At 50.5% G+C, this 18,960-nt stretch overlaps 2 protein-coding genes across 2 annotated transcripts in view; both read right to left on the bottom strand.

Annotated features, from left to right (window-relative positions):
- The window catches only part of esrrb (estrogen-related receptor beta), a 23,341-nt gene extending 10,543 nt beyond the window's left edge, over window positions 1–12,798 (bottom strand). Inside the window, 2 exon segments of the mRNA XM_052020862.1 lie at window positions 11,749–11,935; window positions 12,698–12,798. Coding sequence (XP_051876822.1) covers window positions 11,749–11,935; window positions 12,698–12,798 — 288 coding nt within the window.
- A 3,038-nt stretch (window positions 12,799–15,836) lies between these two features.
- Window positions 15,837–18,960, bottom strand: part of LOC127574997 (intraflagellar transport protein 43 homolog A) — a 64,102-nt gene continuing 60,978 nt past the window's right edge. The window contains exons 7-9 of the mRNA XM_052024617.1: window positions 18,418–18,493; window positions 17,803–17,865; window positions 15,837–16,062 (exon numbers count right to left, since the gene is read on the bottom strand). Coding sequence (XP_051880577.1) covers window positions 15,940–16,062; window positions 17,803–17,865; window positions 18,418–18,493 — 262 coding nt within the window. The 3' untranslated portion in view covers window positions 15,837–15,939. The remainder of the gene's footprint in view (window positions 16,063–17,802; window positions 17,866–18,417; window positions 18,494–18,960) is intronic.

Here is an 18,960-nt window from a genome sequence, read left to right as displayed (position 1 = left end):
CTCCCTCCACCACAACCCTCTGCTTTCTACAGGCAAGCCAATTCTGAATCCACACGGCCAAGCCTCCCTGGATCCCTTGGCCTCTGACCTTCTGAAGAAGCCTACCATGCGGAACCTTGTCAAATGCCTTACTAAAATCCATGTAGACCACACCTACTGCACTACCCTCATCAATCTGTCTGGTCACCTCCTCAAAGAACCCTATCAGGTTTGTGAGACATGATCTGCCCTTCACAAAGCCATGCTGGCTGACCCTAACCAGTCCATGATTCTCTAAATGCTCATAGATCCTATCTCTTAGAATCCTTTCCAACAGCTTGCCCACCACAGATGTAAGGCTCACTGGGCTGTAATTCCCTGGACTATCCCTACTACCTTTTTTGAATAAGGGGACAACATTTGCCACCCTCCAATCCTCCTGTACCATCCCCGTGGACAACGAGGACTCAAAGATCCTAACCAATGGTTCAGCAATCTCCTCCCTTGCCTCACAAAACAGCCTGGGTAATATTCCGTCAGGCCCCGGGGACTTATCTGTCCTAATATTTTCTAACAGCTCCAACACATCCTCTCTCTTGATATCTACATACTCTAGAACATTACCCTTACCAACACTGTTCTCAGCATCATCAAGACCCCTCTCCTTGGTGAATACTGAAGAGAAGTATTCATTGAGAACCTCACCCACTTCCACAGCTTCCAGGCAAATCCTCCCACCTTTGTCTTTAATCGGACCTACCTTTACTCTAGCCATCCTTCTGCTCTTCACGTACGAGAAAAAAGCCTTGGGATTCTCCTTAACCCTACTCGCCAAAGCCTTTTCATGTCCCCTTCTCGCTCTCCTCAGCCCCTTCTTCAGTTCCCTCCTTGCTACTCTATATTCCTCACGAGCCCTGTCTGATCCTTGCTGCTTACACCTTATGTATGCTGCTGCCTTCTTCCTAACTAGTTGTTCAACCTCTCTCGTCACCCATGGTTCCTTCACCCTGCAATTCCTTCTCTGCCTCACCGGGACAAATTTATCCCTAACATCCTGCAAGAGATCCCTGAACATCGACCACATCTCCGTAGTACATTTCCCTTCAAAAATGTCATCCCAATTTACACTCTCAAGTTCTCGCTTTATAGCCTCATAATTCACCTTTCCCCAATTAAATATCTTCCCGTCCTCTTTGCTCCTATCCCTGCCCATGACAATTCTAAAGGTTATGGAGCAGTGGTCACTGTCCCCCAGATGCTCACCCACTGATAGACCTGACCCGGTTCATTACCTAAAACTAGATCTAATATGGCATTCCCTCTAGTCAGCCTGTCAACATACTGTGTCAGGAATCCATCCTGGACGGATATTATCTGAATGGTGTGGGGTTAGGTAAGGGGGAAATACAAAGGGATCTAGGAGTCCTTGTTCATCAGTCACTGAAAGTGAATGAACAAGTGCAGCAGGCAGTGATGAAGGCTAATGGAATGTTGGCCTGTATTACAAGGGGAATTGAGTACAAAAGCAAAGAGATTCTTTTGCATTTGTACAGGGCCCTGGTGAGACCACTCCTGGAGTATTGTGTACAGTTTTGGTCTCCAGGGTTAAGGAAGGATATCCTGGCTATAGAGGGTGTGCAGCGTAGGTTTACGAGGTTAATTCCGGGGATGTCAGGACTGTCTTATGCTGAGAGGTTGGAGAGACTGGGATTGTACACGCTGGAATTGAGAAGATTGAGAGGGGATCTGATTGAAACATACAGGATTATTAAGGGATTGGACAAGATAGAGACAGGAAATATGTTCCAGATGTTGGGGAAGTCCAGGACCAGGGGGCATGATTTAAGAATAAGGGCTAGGCCATTTAGGACAGAGGTGAGGAAAAACTTCTTCTCCCAGAGGGTTGTGAATTTGTGGAATGCACTGCCTCAGAGGGCAGTGGAGGCCAATTCTCTGGGCACTTTCAAGAAGGAGCTAGATAGGTTTCTTATAGATAGGGGAATCAAGGGATATGGGGACAAGGCAGGAACAGGATATTGATTGTTGAGGATCAGCCATGATCTCAAAATGGCGGTGCAGACTCAAAGGGCCGAATGGTCTACTTCTGCTCCTATTGTCTATTGTCTATTGACACACAACAAACTCTGCCCCATTTAAACCTTTGGCACTAAGCAGGTGCCAATCAATATTTGGGAAGGTGAAGTCTCCCATGATAACAACCCTGTCATTTTTGCACCTTTCCAAAATCTGCCTCCCGATCTGCTCTTCAGTATCCCTACTGCTATCGGGGGGCCTATAGAATACTCCCAGTAGAGTAACTGCCCCTTTCTTGTTCCTAACTTCCACCCATATTGACTCTAGAGAGGATCCTTCTACATTATCCACCCTTTCTGCAGCTGTAATATTGTCCCTGACCAGTATCGCCCCCCGTCCTCCTCTTCTCCCCCCCTCCCTATCCCTTTTAAAACACTGAAATCCCGGGATATCCATTCCTGCCCTGGTGACAGCCATGTCTCTACAAGAGCCAAAATATCGTAATCCCATGTACTTATCCAAGCTCTCAGTTCATCTCCCTTATTCCTGATACTTCTTGCATTTGAGTAAATGCACTTTAGCCCATCCACCTTACTACTTTTATAGCCTGTACTCTGCTTCTGCTTCCTCAAAGCCTCTCTACCTGTTAGATTATTGGTTGTATAAGTCATTGGTGAGGCCAGATTTGGAGTATTGTGTGCAGTTCTGGTCACCTAACTATAGGAAGGATATCAGTAAGATTGAAAGAGTGCAGAGGAGATTTACTAGAATGTTGCCAGGTCTTCAGGAGTTGAGTTACAGGGAAAGATTGAACAGGTTAGGACTTTATTCCTTGGAGTGTAGAAGAATGAGCCACGGGTGCGGTGCCGGAGGACTGGAGGATAGCTCATGTTGTTCCATTGTTTAAGAAAGGCTCGAAGAGTAAACTGGGTAATTACAGGCCAGTGAGCCTGACATCAGTAGTGGGTAAATTATTGGAAGGTGTTCTGAGAGATAGGACATATAAGTATTTGGACAGCCAAGGGTTGATTAAGGATAGTCAGCATGGCTTTGTGCATGGTAGATCGTGTTTAATGAATCTTGTGGAGTTTTTTGAGGAGGTCACTAAGAAAGTAGATGAAGGTAAGGCTCTGGATGTTGTCTACATGGACTTTAGTAAGGCCTTTGACAAGGTCCCACATGGGAGATTAGTTCAGAAGGTTCAGTCAATGGGTATCCATGGAAAGGTTGTAAACTGGATTCAAAATTGGCTGAGTGGGAGAAGACAGAGAGTGGTTATGGATGGTTGGCCTGTGACTAGTGGTGTACCTCAGGGATCTGTGCTGGGGCCATTGTTGTTTGTTGTATATATCAATGATGTAGATCAATCAGGGGAGATGTCAGAGGGAGGTTTTTCACCCAAAGAGTGGTTGGTGCATGGAATGCGCTGCCTGGGGTGGTGGTGGAGGCAGATACATTGAACAGGTTCAAGAGCTTGTTGGATAGGCATATGGAGGAACGTGAGATAGAGGGATATGCAGGAGGAAGGGGTTAGGTAGTGTGAGGGTGGTCTGATGGACGGCACGACACGGTGGGCCGAAGGGCCTGTTTTGTGCTGTATGGTTCTATGGTTCTATGATAACATGGTAAATTGGATTAGTAAGTTTGCGGATGATACTAAGATTGGAGGTGTAGTGAACAGTGAGGAAGGCTTTCAAAGCTTGCAGAGGGATCTGGACCAAATGGAAGAATGGGCCAGAAAATGGCAGATGGAATTTAATGCAGACAAGTGTGAGGTGTTGCATTTTGGAAGGACAAATCAAGGGAGGACATACACAGTAAATGGTAGGGCACCGAGGAGTGCGGAGGAACAAAGGGATCTGGGAGTTCAGATACATAATTCCTTGAAAGTAAAGTCACAGGTAGACAGGGTTGTAAAAAAGGCTTTTGGCATCCTGGCATTTATAAATCAAAGTATTGAGTATAGGAGTTGGAATGTTTTGGTGAGGTTGTGTAAGTCATTGGTGAGACCGAATTTAGAATATTGTGTGCAGTTCTGGTCGCCGAACTACAGGAAGGATGTCAGTAAGATTGAAAGAGTGCAGAGGAGATTTACTAGAATGTTGCCGGGTCTTCAGGAGTTGAGTTACAGGGAAAGATTGAGCATGTTAGGACTTTATTCCTTGGAGCGCAGAAGAATGAGGGGAGATATGATAGAGGTTTATAAAATGATGAGGGGCATAGACAGGGTTAATGCAAGTAGGTTCTTTCCACCTAGATTAGGAGAGATAAGTACGAGAGGACATGGCTTTAGGGTGAAAGGGGAAAGGTTTAGGGGGAATATTGGGGGAACTTCTTCACTAAAATAGTGGGAGTGTGGAACGAGCTGCCATCTGATGTGGTAAATGTGGGCTCACTCTTGAGTTTTAAGAATAAATTGGATAGATACATGGACAGGAGAGGTCTGGAGGGTTATGGACTGGGTGCAAGTAAATGGGACTAGCAGAATAACGTTCTGGCACAGACTAGAAGGGCCGAATGGCCTGTTTCCTGTGCTTTAGTGTTCTATGGTTCTATCTGGCTTTACTTCATGCACTTCTTCTACTGACCTATCCCTCCAGTTCCCTTCCCCCTTGCAAACTAGTTTAAACTCTCCCAAACCACGCCAGCAAACCTGCCTGCAAGGATATTGGTCCCCCTCGAGTTCAGGTGTAACCCATCCAATCTGTACAGGTCCCACCTTCCCCAGAAGAAATCCCAATGATCCAAAAGTCTAAAACCTTGCCCCCTGCACCAACTCCTCAGCCACGCATTCATCTGCTATCTCCTCCTACTCTTACCTTCACTATCACGTGGCACTCTTTGGAGAGGAGGAGGATGAGAGGTGACTTGATAGAGGTGTACAAGGTGATAAGAGGCAGAGATCGAGTGGACAGTCAGAGACGTTTTCCCAGGGTGTCAATGGCTAACACGAGGGGACATAATTTTAAGGTGATTGGAGGAAGGTATAAGGGGGATTTCGGGGGTAACTTTTTTACACAGAGAGTGGTGGGTGTGTGGAATGCACTGCCGGCAGAGGTTGTGGGGACAGATACATTAGGGACATTTAAGAGACTCTTAGATAGACACATGAATGATAGAGAAATGGGGGGCTATGTGGGAGGGAAAGATCTTGGAGCAGGATAAAATGTCAGCACAACATCGTGGGCCGAAGGGCCTGTACTGTGCTGTAGTGTTCTGTGCTTCTATGTAAAGCTGTGACTCTTTTATAATCACTATTCCCCCTCTCTTGTTGGGGGGGGGGGGGTATCTGTTCACTGACCGGTGTCTCTCAGTCCCTCTCTCTCAGGGGGAGATCTGTACACTGACCAGTGTCCCTCAGCCCCTCTCTCTCAGGGGGAGATCTGTACACTGACCGGTGTCCCTCAGTCCCTCTCTCTCAGGGGGAGATTCTGTACACTGACCGGTGTCCTCTCAGTCCCTCTCTCTCAGGGGGAGATCTGTAACACTGACCGGTGTCCCTCAGCCCCTCTCTCTCAGGGGGATCTGTACACTGACCGATGTCTCTCAGTCCCTCTCTCTCAGGGGGAGATCTGTACACTGACCGGTGTCCCTCAGCCTCTCTCTCTCAGGGGGAGATCTGTACACTGACCGGTGTCCCTCAGTCCCTCTCTCTCAGGGGGAGATCTGTACACTGACTGGTGTCCCTCAGTCCCTCTCCCTCAGGGGGAGATCTGTACACTGACCGGTGTCCCTCAGCCCCTCTCTCTCAGGGGGAGATCTGTACACTGACCGGTGTCCCTCAGTTCCTCTCTCTCGGGGGAGATCTGTCCACTGACAGGTATCTCTCTGTCCCTCTCTCTCTCAGGGGGAGATCTGTACACTGACCGGTGTCCCTCAGTCCCTCTCTCTCGGGGGAGATCTGTACACTGACCGGTGTCTCACAGTCCCTCTCTCTCGGGGGAGATCTGTACACTGACCGGTATCTCTCTGTCCCACTCTCTCTCAGGGGGAGATCTGTACACTGACCGGTATGTCTCAGTCCTAAAGTTTATCTGTACATGAACTGTAACCCTTCTGTGCACCCACTCCCTCAAAACACACTCTGAACATGAACAGCCACCCTCCCCAATAACGTGGATGAAGTGGGTAAGGACAATGTTCTGTGACTTAATGAACACGATATCAGAGGATGTCTGAATTCTGAATGTGAATCTGTTATAGAGAACATAGAACATTGAACAATTATAGCACAATTCAGGCCCTTCGGCCCACAAAGCTGTGCCGAACATGTTCCTACCCTAGAAATTACTAGGCTTACCCATAGCCCTCTATTTTACTCAGCTCCATATACCGATCTAACAGTCTCTTAAAAGACCCTATCGTATCAGCCTCCACCACCATTGCCAGCAGCCCATTCCACACACTCATCACTCTCTGAGTAAAAAACTTACCCCTGACATCTCCTCTATATCTACTCCCCAGCACCTTAAACCTGTGTCCTCTTGTGGCCACCATTTCAGCCCTGGGGAAAAGCCTCTGACTATCTACCTGATCAATACCTCTCATCATCTTATACACCTCAATCAGGTCCCCCCTCATCCTCCGTCTCTCCAAGGAGAAAAGGCCGAGTTTCCTCAACCTGCTTTCATAAGGCAGGCTCCGCATTCCAGGCAGCATCCTTGTAAATCTCCTCTGCACCCTCTCTATGGCTTCCACATCCTTCCTGTAGTGAGGTGACCAGAACTGAGCACAACACTCCAAGTGGGGTCTGACCAGGGACCTATATAGCTGCAACAGTACCTCACGGCTCCTAAATTCAATTCCCCGATTGATGAAGGACAATACACCATATGCCTTCTTAACCACAGAGTCAACCTGCGCAGCCGCTTTGAGCATCCTATGGACTCGGACCCCAAGATCCCTCTGATCCTCCACACTGCCAAGAGTCCTACCATTAATACTATATTCCGCCAACATATTTGACCTACCAAACTGAACCATTTCACACTTATCTGCCACTTCTCAGCCCAACTCTGCATCCTATCTATGTCCCGCTGTAACTTCTGACAGCCCTCCAAAATATCCACAACACCCCCAACCTTGGTGTCATCCGCAAACTTACTAACCCACCCCTCCACTTCCTCATCCAGGTCGTTTATAAAAGTCACAAATAGTGAGGGTCCCAGTACAGATCCCTGAGGTACACCACTGGTCACCGACCTCTACTCAGAATACGACCCTTCAACAACCACTCTTTGCCTTCTGTGGGCCAGCCAGTTCTGGATCCACACAGCAATGTCCCCTTGGATCCCAAGTCTCCTCACCTTCTCCATAAGCCTCGCATGGGGTACCTTATCAAACGCCTTGCTGAAATCCATATACACTACATCTACTGCTCTCCCTTCATCAATGTGTTTAGTCAAATCCTCAAAAAATTCAATCAGGCTCGTAAGGCAGGACCTGCCCTTGACAAAGCCATGCTGACTATTCCTAATCATATTATACCTCTCCAAATGTTCATAAATCCTGCCTCTCAGGATCTTCTCCATCAACTTACCAACCACTGAGGTAAGACTCACTGGTCTATAATTTCCTGGGCTATCTCTACTCCCCTTCTTGAATAAGGGAACAACATCTGCAACCCTCCAATCTTCTGGAACCTCTCCCGTCTCCATTGACGACACAAAGATCATTGTCAGAGGCTCCGCAATCTCCTCCCTCGCCTCCCACAGCAACCTGGGGTACATCTCATCTGGTCTCGGCGACTTATCTAACTTGATGTTTTCCAAAAGTTTCAGCACCACCTCTTTCTTAATATCTACACGCTCAAGCTTTTCAGGCCACTGCAAGTCCCCACTACAATCCCCCAGATCTTTTTCCATAATGAATACTGACATAAAGTATTCATTAATTACCTCCATTATTTCTTCCAGATCCATACACACTTTCCCACTGCTGCACTTGATAGGCCCTATCCTTTCGCATCTCATCCTCTTACTCTTCACATACTTGTAGAACGCCTTGGGGTTTTCCTTAATCCTGCCCGCCAAGGCCTTCTCATGTCCCCTTCTGGCTCTCCTAATCTCTTTCTTAAGTTCCTTCCTTTTAGCCTTATACTCCTCCAGATCTCTAACATTACCTAGTTCTCTGTACCTTTTGTATGCTTTTCTTTTTGACTAGATTTATGATAGCCTTTGTACACCATGGCTCCTGTATCCTATCATGACTCCCCTGTCTCATCGGAACATGTCTGTTCAGAGCTCCACACAAATATCCCCTGAATATTTGCCACATATCTTCTGTAATTTTCCCAAGGAACATCTGTTCCCAATTTAATCTTCCAATTTCCTGCCTGAGAGCCTCATAATTCCCTTTACTCCAAGTAAACACCTTTCTAGCCTGTCTGTTCCTATTCCTCTCCAGTGCTAATGTAAAGGAGATAGAATTATGATCACTATCACCAAAATGTTCACCCGCTGAGAGATCTGACACCTGACCAGGTTCATTTCCCAATATCAAATCAAGCACAGCCTCTCCTCTTGTAGGTCTGTCTACATACTGTGTCAAGAACCCTTCCTGAACACACCTAACAAACTCCACCCCATCTAAACCCCTCACTGTCTAGAGATGCCAATCAATGTCTGGGAAATTAAAATCTCCCATCACAACAACTCTGTTATTCTCACACCTTTCCAGGATCTGCTTCCCTATCTGCTCCTCAATAACCCTGTCACTATTGGGCAGCCTATAAAAAACACCCAGCACCATTATCGACCCCTTCCTGTTCCTAACCTCCACCCACAGAGACTCCGTAGACAATCCCTCCACAACGTCCACCTTTTCCGCAGCCGTGACACTATCTCTGATCAACAGTGCCACTCCCCCACCTCTCTTGCCTCCCTCCCTGTCCTTCCTGAAACATCTAAAACCCGGCACTTGAATCGACCATTCCAGCCCCAGAGCCATCCAAGTCTCTGTAATGGCCACCACATCATAGCTCCAAGTATCGATCCAAGCTCTAAGCTCATCCACCTTGTTCACAACACTCCTTGCGTTGAAATAGACACATCTCAAGCCTGTCTGAACAGGTCCCTTCTCTATCACCTACCCACGGCACCCACTCCTAGCCTCCTCCACTCGAGAGCCAAACACCTCCTCCCCAGTCTCTCCAATATGGATCCCACCCCCCAACAATTCTAGTTTAAACTCTCCCCAGTAGCCTTAGCAAACCTCCCCACCAGTATGTTGGTCCCCGTGGGATTCAAGAGCAACCCGTCCTCTTTGAACAGGTCATACCTGTCCCAAAAGAGGCCCCAATGATCCAGAAATCTGAATCCCTGCTCCTTACTCCAATCCCTCAACCACGCATTTAACCTCCTCCTTAATCTGTTCCTATACCCACTGTCGCTTAGCACAGGCAGTAATCCGGAAATTACTACCTTTGAGGTCCTGCTTCTCAGCTTCCTTCCTAATTCTCTATAGTCTCTTTTCAGGACCTCATTCCACTTCCTACCTATGTTGTTGGTACCAACATGTACCATGACCTCTGGCTGTTCTCCCTCCCCCTTCAGGATATCTTGGATGTGATCTGAAACATCCCAGACCCTGGCACCTGGGAGGCAAACTACCTTCCGAGTTTCTTTCCTGCGTGCACAGAATCGCTTGTCTGCCCACCTAACTAAGAGTCCCCCATCACTAGTGCCCTCCTCTCTCCTTCCCTACCCATCTGAGCCACAGGGCCGGGCTCTGTGCCAGTGACACTGCCACTCTTACTTCCCTCAGGTAAGCTGTCTCCCCCAACAGTACTCAAACAGGAGTACTTATTGTCAAGGGGTACAGCCACAGGGGTACTCTCTAGTACCTGACCCTTCCCCTTCCCGACTGTGACCCAATTGTCTGATTCCGATGTTCCCGGCGTGACCACCTGACTATAACTCCTCTCTATCACCTCCTCACTCTCTCTGACCAGACGAAGGTCATCAAGCTGCATCTCCAGTTCCCTAACACGGTCCCTCAGGAGCTGCAGCTCGACACACCAGGCGCAGATGTAGCCTTCCCGGAGGCAGGGAGACTCCGTGAACTCCCACATCTACACTGAGTACAGGAAACCGCACTCATACCCCTTCCTTAACGCAAGTCACCTCCCTTTCCTCACTCCTTTACGCCGAAGCTGCTTGAGCCAAAGCCCAGAACACTCTGCTACCTCTCACTCCACTGCCCGCTCTGACGCTGCCCGCTGGATAGGGCGGTTTGCTTTTTAAACTGCCCGCGCCGCGCCTGCGCAGTCCAGCCCCCACTCTACCACTTAAAACTTTTACAACCCTTATAAAAACACCAACCCTATTAAATCACAACGCTATTAAAAACTAAGCTTTATACTTAAAACCCTAATAAAAAGATAAAGAAAACTTATCTGCTCTGAAGTCCTCCGAAGCGAAGCCCACTAAGTTTTATTTTGTAAATGATCTCAGCTGAAAATGTTAATTAGCGTGATATCCTGAACGGTTGATGAATTGTTTGCGAAAGTTTATAATTCGTTTGAAGGGACAGTAATGAGATACAATCCTCACCTGATGGGTTTACTGATTGTATTGAGTATTCACATTAATTACATGTTGTATAGACTGTTAACAAAACCCATCTGCACTGTCCCATCACACACTCCTGGGGCCAGACACAGGGTGAAGCTCCCTCCGCACCGTCCCATCACACACTCCCGGGGCCAGACACAGGGTGAAGCTCCCTCCGCACCGTCCCATCACACACTCCCGGGGTCAGACACAGGGTGAAGCTCCCTCCGCACCGTCCTATCACACACTCCCGGAGTCAGACACAGAGCGAAGCTCCCTCCGCACCGTCCCATCACACACTCCTGGGGCCAGACACAGGGTGAAGCTCCCTCCGCACCGTCCTATCACACACTCCCGGTGTCAGACACAGAGCGAAGCTCCCTCCGCACCGTCCCATCACACACTCCCGGGGCCAGACACAGGGTGAAGCTCCCTCCGCACCGTCCCATCACACACTCCTGCGGCCAGACACAGGGTGAAGCTCCCTCCGCACCATCCCATCACACACTCCCGGGGTCAGACACAGGGTGAAGCTCCCTCCGCACCGTCCCATCACACACTCCTGGGGTCAGACACAGGGTGAAGCTCCCTCCGCACTGTCCCATCACACACTCCCGGGGTCAGACACAGAGCGAAGCTCCCTCCGCACCGTCCCATCACACACTCCCGGGGTTAGACACAGAGCGAAGCTCCCTCCGCACCGTCCCATCACACACTCCCGGTGTCAGACACAGAGCGAAGCTCCCTCTGCACCGTCCCATCACACACTCCCGGGGTCAGACACAGGGTGAAGCTCCCTCCGCACCGTCCCATCACACACTCCCGGGGTCAGACACAGGGTGAAGCTCCCCCCACGCTGTGCGGTCTCTTTCTCTCACTCACACACACACACCTGACGTTTCCACTATTTACTGACACCACCTTCTGCTGACCATGAACTTGAGCTCAGTCGAAGATCTGTATCCCAGATTCTGGATCCAGATTCACCCTGAGCTGTGGTCACTTAACAACTGATGGCCTGATCTGGGCTGCGATCTCCTCCATCAACACCCGCAATATTAGAAGTCTGAGTACCCTGCCTTTCCAACACAGCTCTGTGGCAGCAGTCGCTGGGTCAAGGCCGGCAGTAGGAGGTGAAGGAGTTGCGGTGGGCACTGGGCTGGTTGTGGTGTCACAGTCCCACCTGCACTCTCCCTGTCGGGGCCAGGAGCCCATCCACACTCTGCGTCTGAATCGATCCATCCAGGACCCGGCCACAGGCTGTGGGGCAGAGAACATCGGTGCGGATGGTCGGAGCCATCGGGGTGTCCGCTGATTGGGTGCGGACACTGATGGACACGTCATCAACTGGGGGGATGTCCTCAGCTGTACTGTGGACAGGACACGTGTGGTCATCTAGTGTGGACAGGACATGTGTGAGGTCATCTGGCGTGGACACAACACGTGTGTGGTCATCTCACATGGACAGGACGTGTGTGGTCATCTGGTGTGGACACGACACGTGTGTGGTCATCTGGTGTGGACAGGACATGTGTGGTCATCTGGTGTGGACAGGACATGTGTGAGGTCATCTGGCGTGGACACAACACGTGTGTGGTCATCTCACATGGACAGGATGTGTGTGGTCATCTGGTGTGGACACGACACGTGTGTGGTTATCTGGTGTGGACAGGACACGTGTGGTCATCTGGTGTGGACAGGACATGTGTGAGGTCATCTGGCGTGGACGCAACACGTGTGTGGTCATCTCACGTGGACAGGACGTGTGTGGTCATCTGGTGTGGACACGACACATGTGTGGTCATCTGGTGTGGACAGGACACGTGTGGTCATCTGGTGTGGACACGACACGTGTGGTCATCTAGTGTGGACAGGACACGTGTGCGGTCATCTCGTGTGGACAGGACTGGTGTGTGGTCACCAGAATTGTACACTGTCGAATCTGCCTTCCCTCAGTCAGGACCTTCCATTCTGGTCTCTCCTGGCCTTCCCCCATCACTGATTCCTGGTCACTGTCACAATGTTCTGCCACTGACACTTCAACCACTTGTCCGGCTGCATTCCCTCAGACGTGCTCCAGTACTGCCCTGTCTCCAGTCAGACTGTCTCTGAACTGGCTCAGCAACCTTCACGGATTCTGCCCCTTCTGCACCTGCGACACGGAGTGGCAGACACCCGCTGAGTAATTCTTCAGCATATCCCCATGAGAATCCAGATAAACCACTTTCCCCATTTCCCTCCTATCCACGCTAACACACTCCACACAACTGTTGAGCACCACTTTCCTTGCACACCTCAATCTGGGACAGGTATAAGTCCTGTGATGAGATGGACTCTTGACCTCAAAATCTACCTTGTTGTGACCTTGCACCTTATTGTCTGCCTGCACTGCACTTTCTCTGTAGCTGTGACACTTTACTCTGTACTGTTACTGTTTTACCCTGTACTACCTCAGTGCACTGTGTAATGAATTGACCTGTACGATCGGTATGCAAGACAAGTTTCTCACTGTACCGAGGTACAAGTGACATTAATAACCCAATACCAATACAGCACAGAAACAGGCCCTTCGGCCCACTGGTCCCTGCTGACCAAGGTACCTTCCTGAGCCAGTCCCATTTGCCTGTGTTTGGTCCATATCCCTCCGAACCTTTCCTGTCCACGTACCTGCCCAAATGCAACAAACAGTCCTGATGCAGGGTTTTGACCCAGAACGTTGACAGTTCCCTCCCCCACAGATGCTGCTCATCCCATGAGTTCCTCCAGCAGATTGTTCTCCAGATTCCAGCACCCGCCTTCGCTGGTGTCTCTACCCATCCAAACCTCTTTTAAATGCTGTCATTGTACCACCTCTGCCTTTCTGTGGCAGCTCATTCCACACACCCACCTCCCTCTGCGTGAAAAGCTTGCCCCTCAGGTCCCCTTTAACTCCTTCCCCTCTCACCTTAAACCTGTGCCCTCTAGTTTTAGACTCCCGTCCCTTGGGAATAAACCTGTGACTATCTACCCAATCCACGTTATGATTTCATGATTTTATAAAACTCTGTAAGGTCACCCCTCAGCCTCCTTCACTCCAGGCCGAGAAGTCCCAGCCTGTCCTTATAACTCGAGCCCTCCAGTCCCGAGGACTTCCTCGTGGATCCTTTCTGCACCCTCTCTCAGCTAAATGACACCCTTCCGATAGCTGGGTGACCTGAACTGATGGAGCATCAAGTGTGGCCTCACCAACCGCTTGTACAGCTGTAACATAATGTCCCAGTTCCTCTACACAATGCCCTGACCGATGAAGGCCAGTGTGCCAAACCCCTTCTTCACCACCCTGTCTCCCTGTGCCTCCAATCCCAGGGAACTGAACGAGTCGGGTGGTTTATGATTTTCCAAGCGCTGTTACTGTGCTCCCAGAGACAGAGTCCAGTGTGTTGCTGACAATTCTGTGGGTCTCGCTGGTCTACAGTTCCCTATATTTTCTCTCCCTCCTTTCTTAAGAGCAACGTCAAGTTTCCTGCCTTCCAATCTGCTGGGGCTGTTCCAGAATCCGGGGAATTTGGAAAGTATCCAGTCTCTCAGCAGCCAGCTCTCTCCGACCCCTGGGGTGCTGGTGACCTGTTCCAGGAGATTTGGCAGCTCTCAGTCCCCAAGTTCCTCAGTACTCTTTCTAATATTGGGAATTTGAACCTCACTCTCACTGGAACCCTGACTCCCACCATTTGCTTGAGAGTTTATTGTGACTTTGACACCAAGATAGATGTACAGCATTTGTCTAATGCCTCAGGCATTTCAATATTCCTTCTCATTCTCCTTCTCTATGGGGTGAGTTATTTTGCTATTCTCTTTACACATCCTTAGAAGGCTTTTCAATGTGCAATATCTTGTATACTCTCATTTCCCTCTGCGCAAATTTCTTTGGTCATCCACTGCTAGATTCAGAAACTCTCCCACGTCTCCAGCTCTCAACACCCGACAATACAGCCTCCTGTCTCACTTAATGCTCTGCTCACCTCTTCAGGGCCACATCATCTTTTCCCTGGAGTTTCACTTCTCCAGATCAGAAAATAAAGCAGGACAATCATTTCATGTGGGGATTCTTTGGGAAGGACTGGGATTCTCCCAATGTCCCAGGGCAAGATTTATCCTGACGTGGGGAGGCGGGTGAGAAATGGGCAAAATGAGTGAAGGATTGTGTGTGTGACCGCGTACACTGTGTGTGTGTGTGTGTGTGTGTGAGACAGACCGTATACACTGTGTGTGCGTGAGACTGCATATACTGTGTGTGAGACCACATACACTGTGTGTGTGTGAGAGAGACCGTATACACTGTGAGCATGTGAGTGCGTGAGACCACATATGTGTGTGAGACCACATACACTGTGTGTGTGAGACCGTACACAGTGTGTGTGCATGTGTGTGAGACCGCATATACTGTGTGTAACCACATACACTGTGTGTGACTGCATACAGTGTGTGAGAGACTGCATAAACCGTGTGTGCATGTGTGTGAGACTGCATACACTTTGTGTGTGTGTGAGACCACATACACTGAGCGTGTGCATGTGTGAGACTGCATACTCTGTGTGTGTGTGTGTGTGTGTGTGAGACCACATACTGTGTGTGTGTGAGAGGCTGCATACTGTGTGTCTGTGTGAGACCACATACTGTGTGTGTGTGAGAGAGAGCTTGCATACTGTGTGTGCATGTGTGTGTGTGTGAGAGCCTGCATACTGTGTGTGTCTGTGTGAGACCACATACTGTGTGTGTGTGTGTGTGTGTGTGAGAGAGACTGCATACTGTGTGTGTGAGAGATTGCATATTCTGTGTGTGTGGGTGAGAAAGAGAGAGAGACTGCATACTGTGTGTGAGAGAGAGAGAGAGATGGCATACTGTGTGTGTGTGTGAGAGAGAGAGAGAGAGAGCACATACTGTGTGTGTGTGTGTGTGTGTGTGTGTGTGTGTGAGAGAGAGAGAGAGAGACCACATACTGTGTGTGTGTGTGTGTGTGTGAGAGAGAGAGAGACCACATACTGTGTGTGTGTGTGTGTGTGTGTGTGTGTGTGTGTGTGTGTGTGTGTGTCCACATTGAGTGTGTGAGAGTGTCACTGTGTGTGCTGGTGTGTATAAGAGCATCTCTGTGTGAGGGCGCAGGTACACAGTCTGCTCCTGACGTGAACCCGATCCTGCAGCAGTTGGTGAGTCCAGGAGACACAGGCAGGCACACACCCAGCCAGCCCATCACTCAGCACAACCCAGGTAATGAAGCAGACCAGCAGGGAGAGATGATAGGTATCAAAGCAGCTTCTATTTCACAGGCGTCAACACCTTAACCCAGGGTCAACATCCAAATACCAGAAGCCACAGAGGAAAAGTCTGGACGTCCCAGTCAGGCATGTGCTGACAGCAGCTTCGGATCCTCCTCGTCCTGCCCACTGCGCTCGTCACGTTCCGTCAGCAGCTCCGAGGACACTTCGGTGAAGAGCTGATTCCAGCTCCAGCATTCGTCGTCCTGGGCAAGGACACAACAAGCAGAGTGACACACACAGAGCGATGGGAGACAGGGGCCGGCCATTGGAAACAGGCAGCCCGTGTTGGAGATTCCCAGGGCTTCACTGACGGTGACACCACCTCCTCTGTACTGGACACACCAAACCCAGCCTGGGCGACTACCTGGGGACCCCTCTGGCCTGGACGGGGTGTCCCATCACTGTAATCCACTGTCTGACCCTCTGCCTGTCCATCCCACAGGCGGACGATGCCCAGCACAAGTCCAGGGACATCACCTCTCTGTCCATAGAGGAGCTCACTCCTAATACAGGAATCAGCTTCAGTTTGTACCAAAGCCTGCTGGTCCTGACAGCCCTAAAACGTTAATGGTTCCTCTCCCCACAGACACAGCCTGACCAGCTGAGCACTTCCAGCCTTTTGCTTCCCCAGTTCTGAGGACCCCACCGTTCCGGCGTCACGTCCCCGGTACTGAGGACCCCACCGTTCCAGCGTCACGTCCCCGGTTCTGAGGACCCCACCGTTCCAGCGTCATGTCCCCGGTACTGAGGACCCCACCGTTCCAGCGTCACGTCCCCGGTACTGAGGACCCCACCGTTCCAGCGTCACGTCCCCGGTTCTGAGGACGCCACCGTTCCAGCGTCACGTCCCCGGTACTGAGGACGCCACCGTTCCGGCGTCACGTCCCCGGTACTGAGGACCCCACCGTTCCAGCGTCACGTCCCCGGTACTGAGGACGTCACCGTTCCAGCGTCACGTCCCCAGCTGTTTTCTCACTGCCTCACTCTGCCCTTCATCTCCTTCCTGTTACACCTCCCACAGCAGCCTTCACCACCCTCCATCAGTCCCTCCCTTCCACTGCCCCCCTCTGTCACCCTCCCTCCATTCCCCCCTCCCCTTCCACCTCCCTTTTCTCAATTCTTCTGAAATGTCACTGACTTAAAAAGCTGATTCTGTTTGTCTCCCCACGGATGCTTCCCGGCACGCTGAGTGTTTCCTGCATCTGCTAGGAACAATATACAGGGTAAAGGTTGCTCTACACTCTCCTGCCACACACACCCACGGCAGATAAACCATGGTTTGCACACAGGGAGCTTTACTTTCTCCCTGCACACTCTCCTGCCACACACACCAGGGCAGAGACAGCACCAGATGGACAGAGTCAACCTCCTTCAACAAGAGTTTGTATCTTTAGGAAATTCTCTTCCCAAGGGGTGCACAGACTGTTTGCCAGTCAATCAGGTCATCAGCTGGTGACTGTGGTACACACTGACAACACTGGATGGTTGCCTGATCTACTGCCTGGGCCCACTACAAGCTTTGTTCTTTCTCTCTCTCACATTCTCTGTCTCACATTCTCTGTCTCTCTTGCACATTCTCTTTCCTCTCACATTCTCTCTCTCTCACATTCTATCTCTCATTCTCCGTCATTCTCTCTCTCATTTTCTCTATCTCATGTCTCTCTCTCTCACACGGTCTCTCTCACTTGCGTTCTCTCTCTCTCATCTCTCTTGCATTCCCCCTCTCTCTCTCTCTCATTCTCTCTCTCACATGGTCTCTCTCTTTCTTGTTCTCTCTCATATTCTCACTCTCTTGTTCTCTCTCTCATTTTCTCTCTCTCACTGTCTCTCTCTCTCTCGTGTCCTCTCTCTCATTCTCTCTCTCTCACTCTCGCGGTCTCTCTCTCAGATGCTCAGTTGCATGTTTACCACCTGGCTGTTGCGAGGCGTCAGGGACTTCTCACCTCTCGGACCTCCTGCTCTGCTGACAACACCCGACTCAGCAGCTTCAGGTCAATATCTCCATCCTGTTAAATCACAGCACAAAGCATCAGGGCCAGCATCTTGCTTTAGTGCAGGCATTCATCAACACCTCGCCATCCCCAAACCCTTCCCAAACCAAACCCACAGCCGGGTACACGTGGGGGTGGACAGTGACCAAACACCTGGTCAGTCAGGTTTCAAGAAGCATCTTAGGTAGGAGAGAGGGAAGGTGAGAGGGAATTCCAGAGACTGCTGATGGAGAGGCCAATGGCGAGGGCATGAGTGGAGATGCTGGGCATTGGAGGGGAGGGACGATGACACAGAGGCCCACAAAGGGGCTTGGAAACAGGGTGAGAATTAGAGAATTATGGTATTGCTTAACCAGATTGGTGGCACAAGGGGTTTTCAACCAAAGTTTCTGCACAGCGGGAGTTTGGGAACGGTCTCTATCGGGACAATGGGTACTCTGGGTCTGTGCCTCTCCCAGTGTCAGGAACAGTTCCTCCTGGGACACTGGATACTCTGGGTATGTGTCTCTCCCGGCATGGGGAGCGGTCTCTCCCAGGACAGACACTGTGTCCCACTGACCCACTCACCAGTGTTTGGAAAGCGCCGTACTTCATCAGATCGTTATCCAGGTCGCGATACGTCATCACGCGGTTCACCTGAATGCTGAGAGAAGCAGCGTTTACTGTGGGTGCACGCAGCAGTGGGGGTTCATTATCCGATGTTGGTGCAGGTCTTCAACCACAGGGGGTGGGGGGGTTCAGGATAACCTTCCTCATCACAACCCAAACATTACCTTGCCTCAGCCACCCACCCCACCCCACACCAACTTGCTCCCACACCCAACACCAACGATCACGCCAACCCAACACCCCACCCCCGTCTCACCCCGACCCCGTCTCACCCCACCCCCATCTCACCGCAACCCAACACCCCACCCCCGTCTCACCCCAACCCCCGTCTCACCCCAACCCAACACCGTCACACCTCAACGCCATCTCACCCCAACCCCGTCTCACCCCAACCCGACACCCCACCCCGTCTCACCCCAACCCAGTCTCACCCCACCCCCCGTCTCACCCCACCCCCGTCTCACCCCACCCCCGTCTCACCCCACCCCCGGTCTCACCTCA

Source organism: Pristis pectinata, chromosome 1 (assembly GCF_009764475.1).
Source record: "Pristis pectinata isolate sPriPec2 chromosome 1, sPriPec2.1.pri, whole genome shotgun sequence".
Lineage (NCBI taxonomy): Eukaryota > Metazoa > Chordata > Chondrichthyes > Rhinopristiformes > Pristidae > Pristis > Pristis pectinata.
Note: the sequence above shows the minus strand (reverse complement) of the source record. Positions and strands in the feature narration are given on the sequence as shown.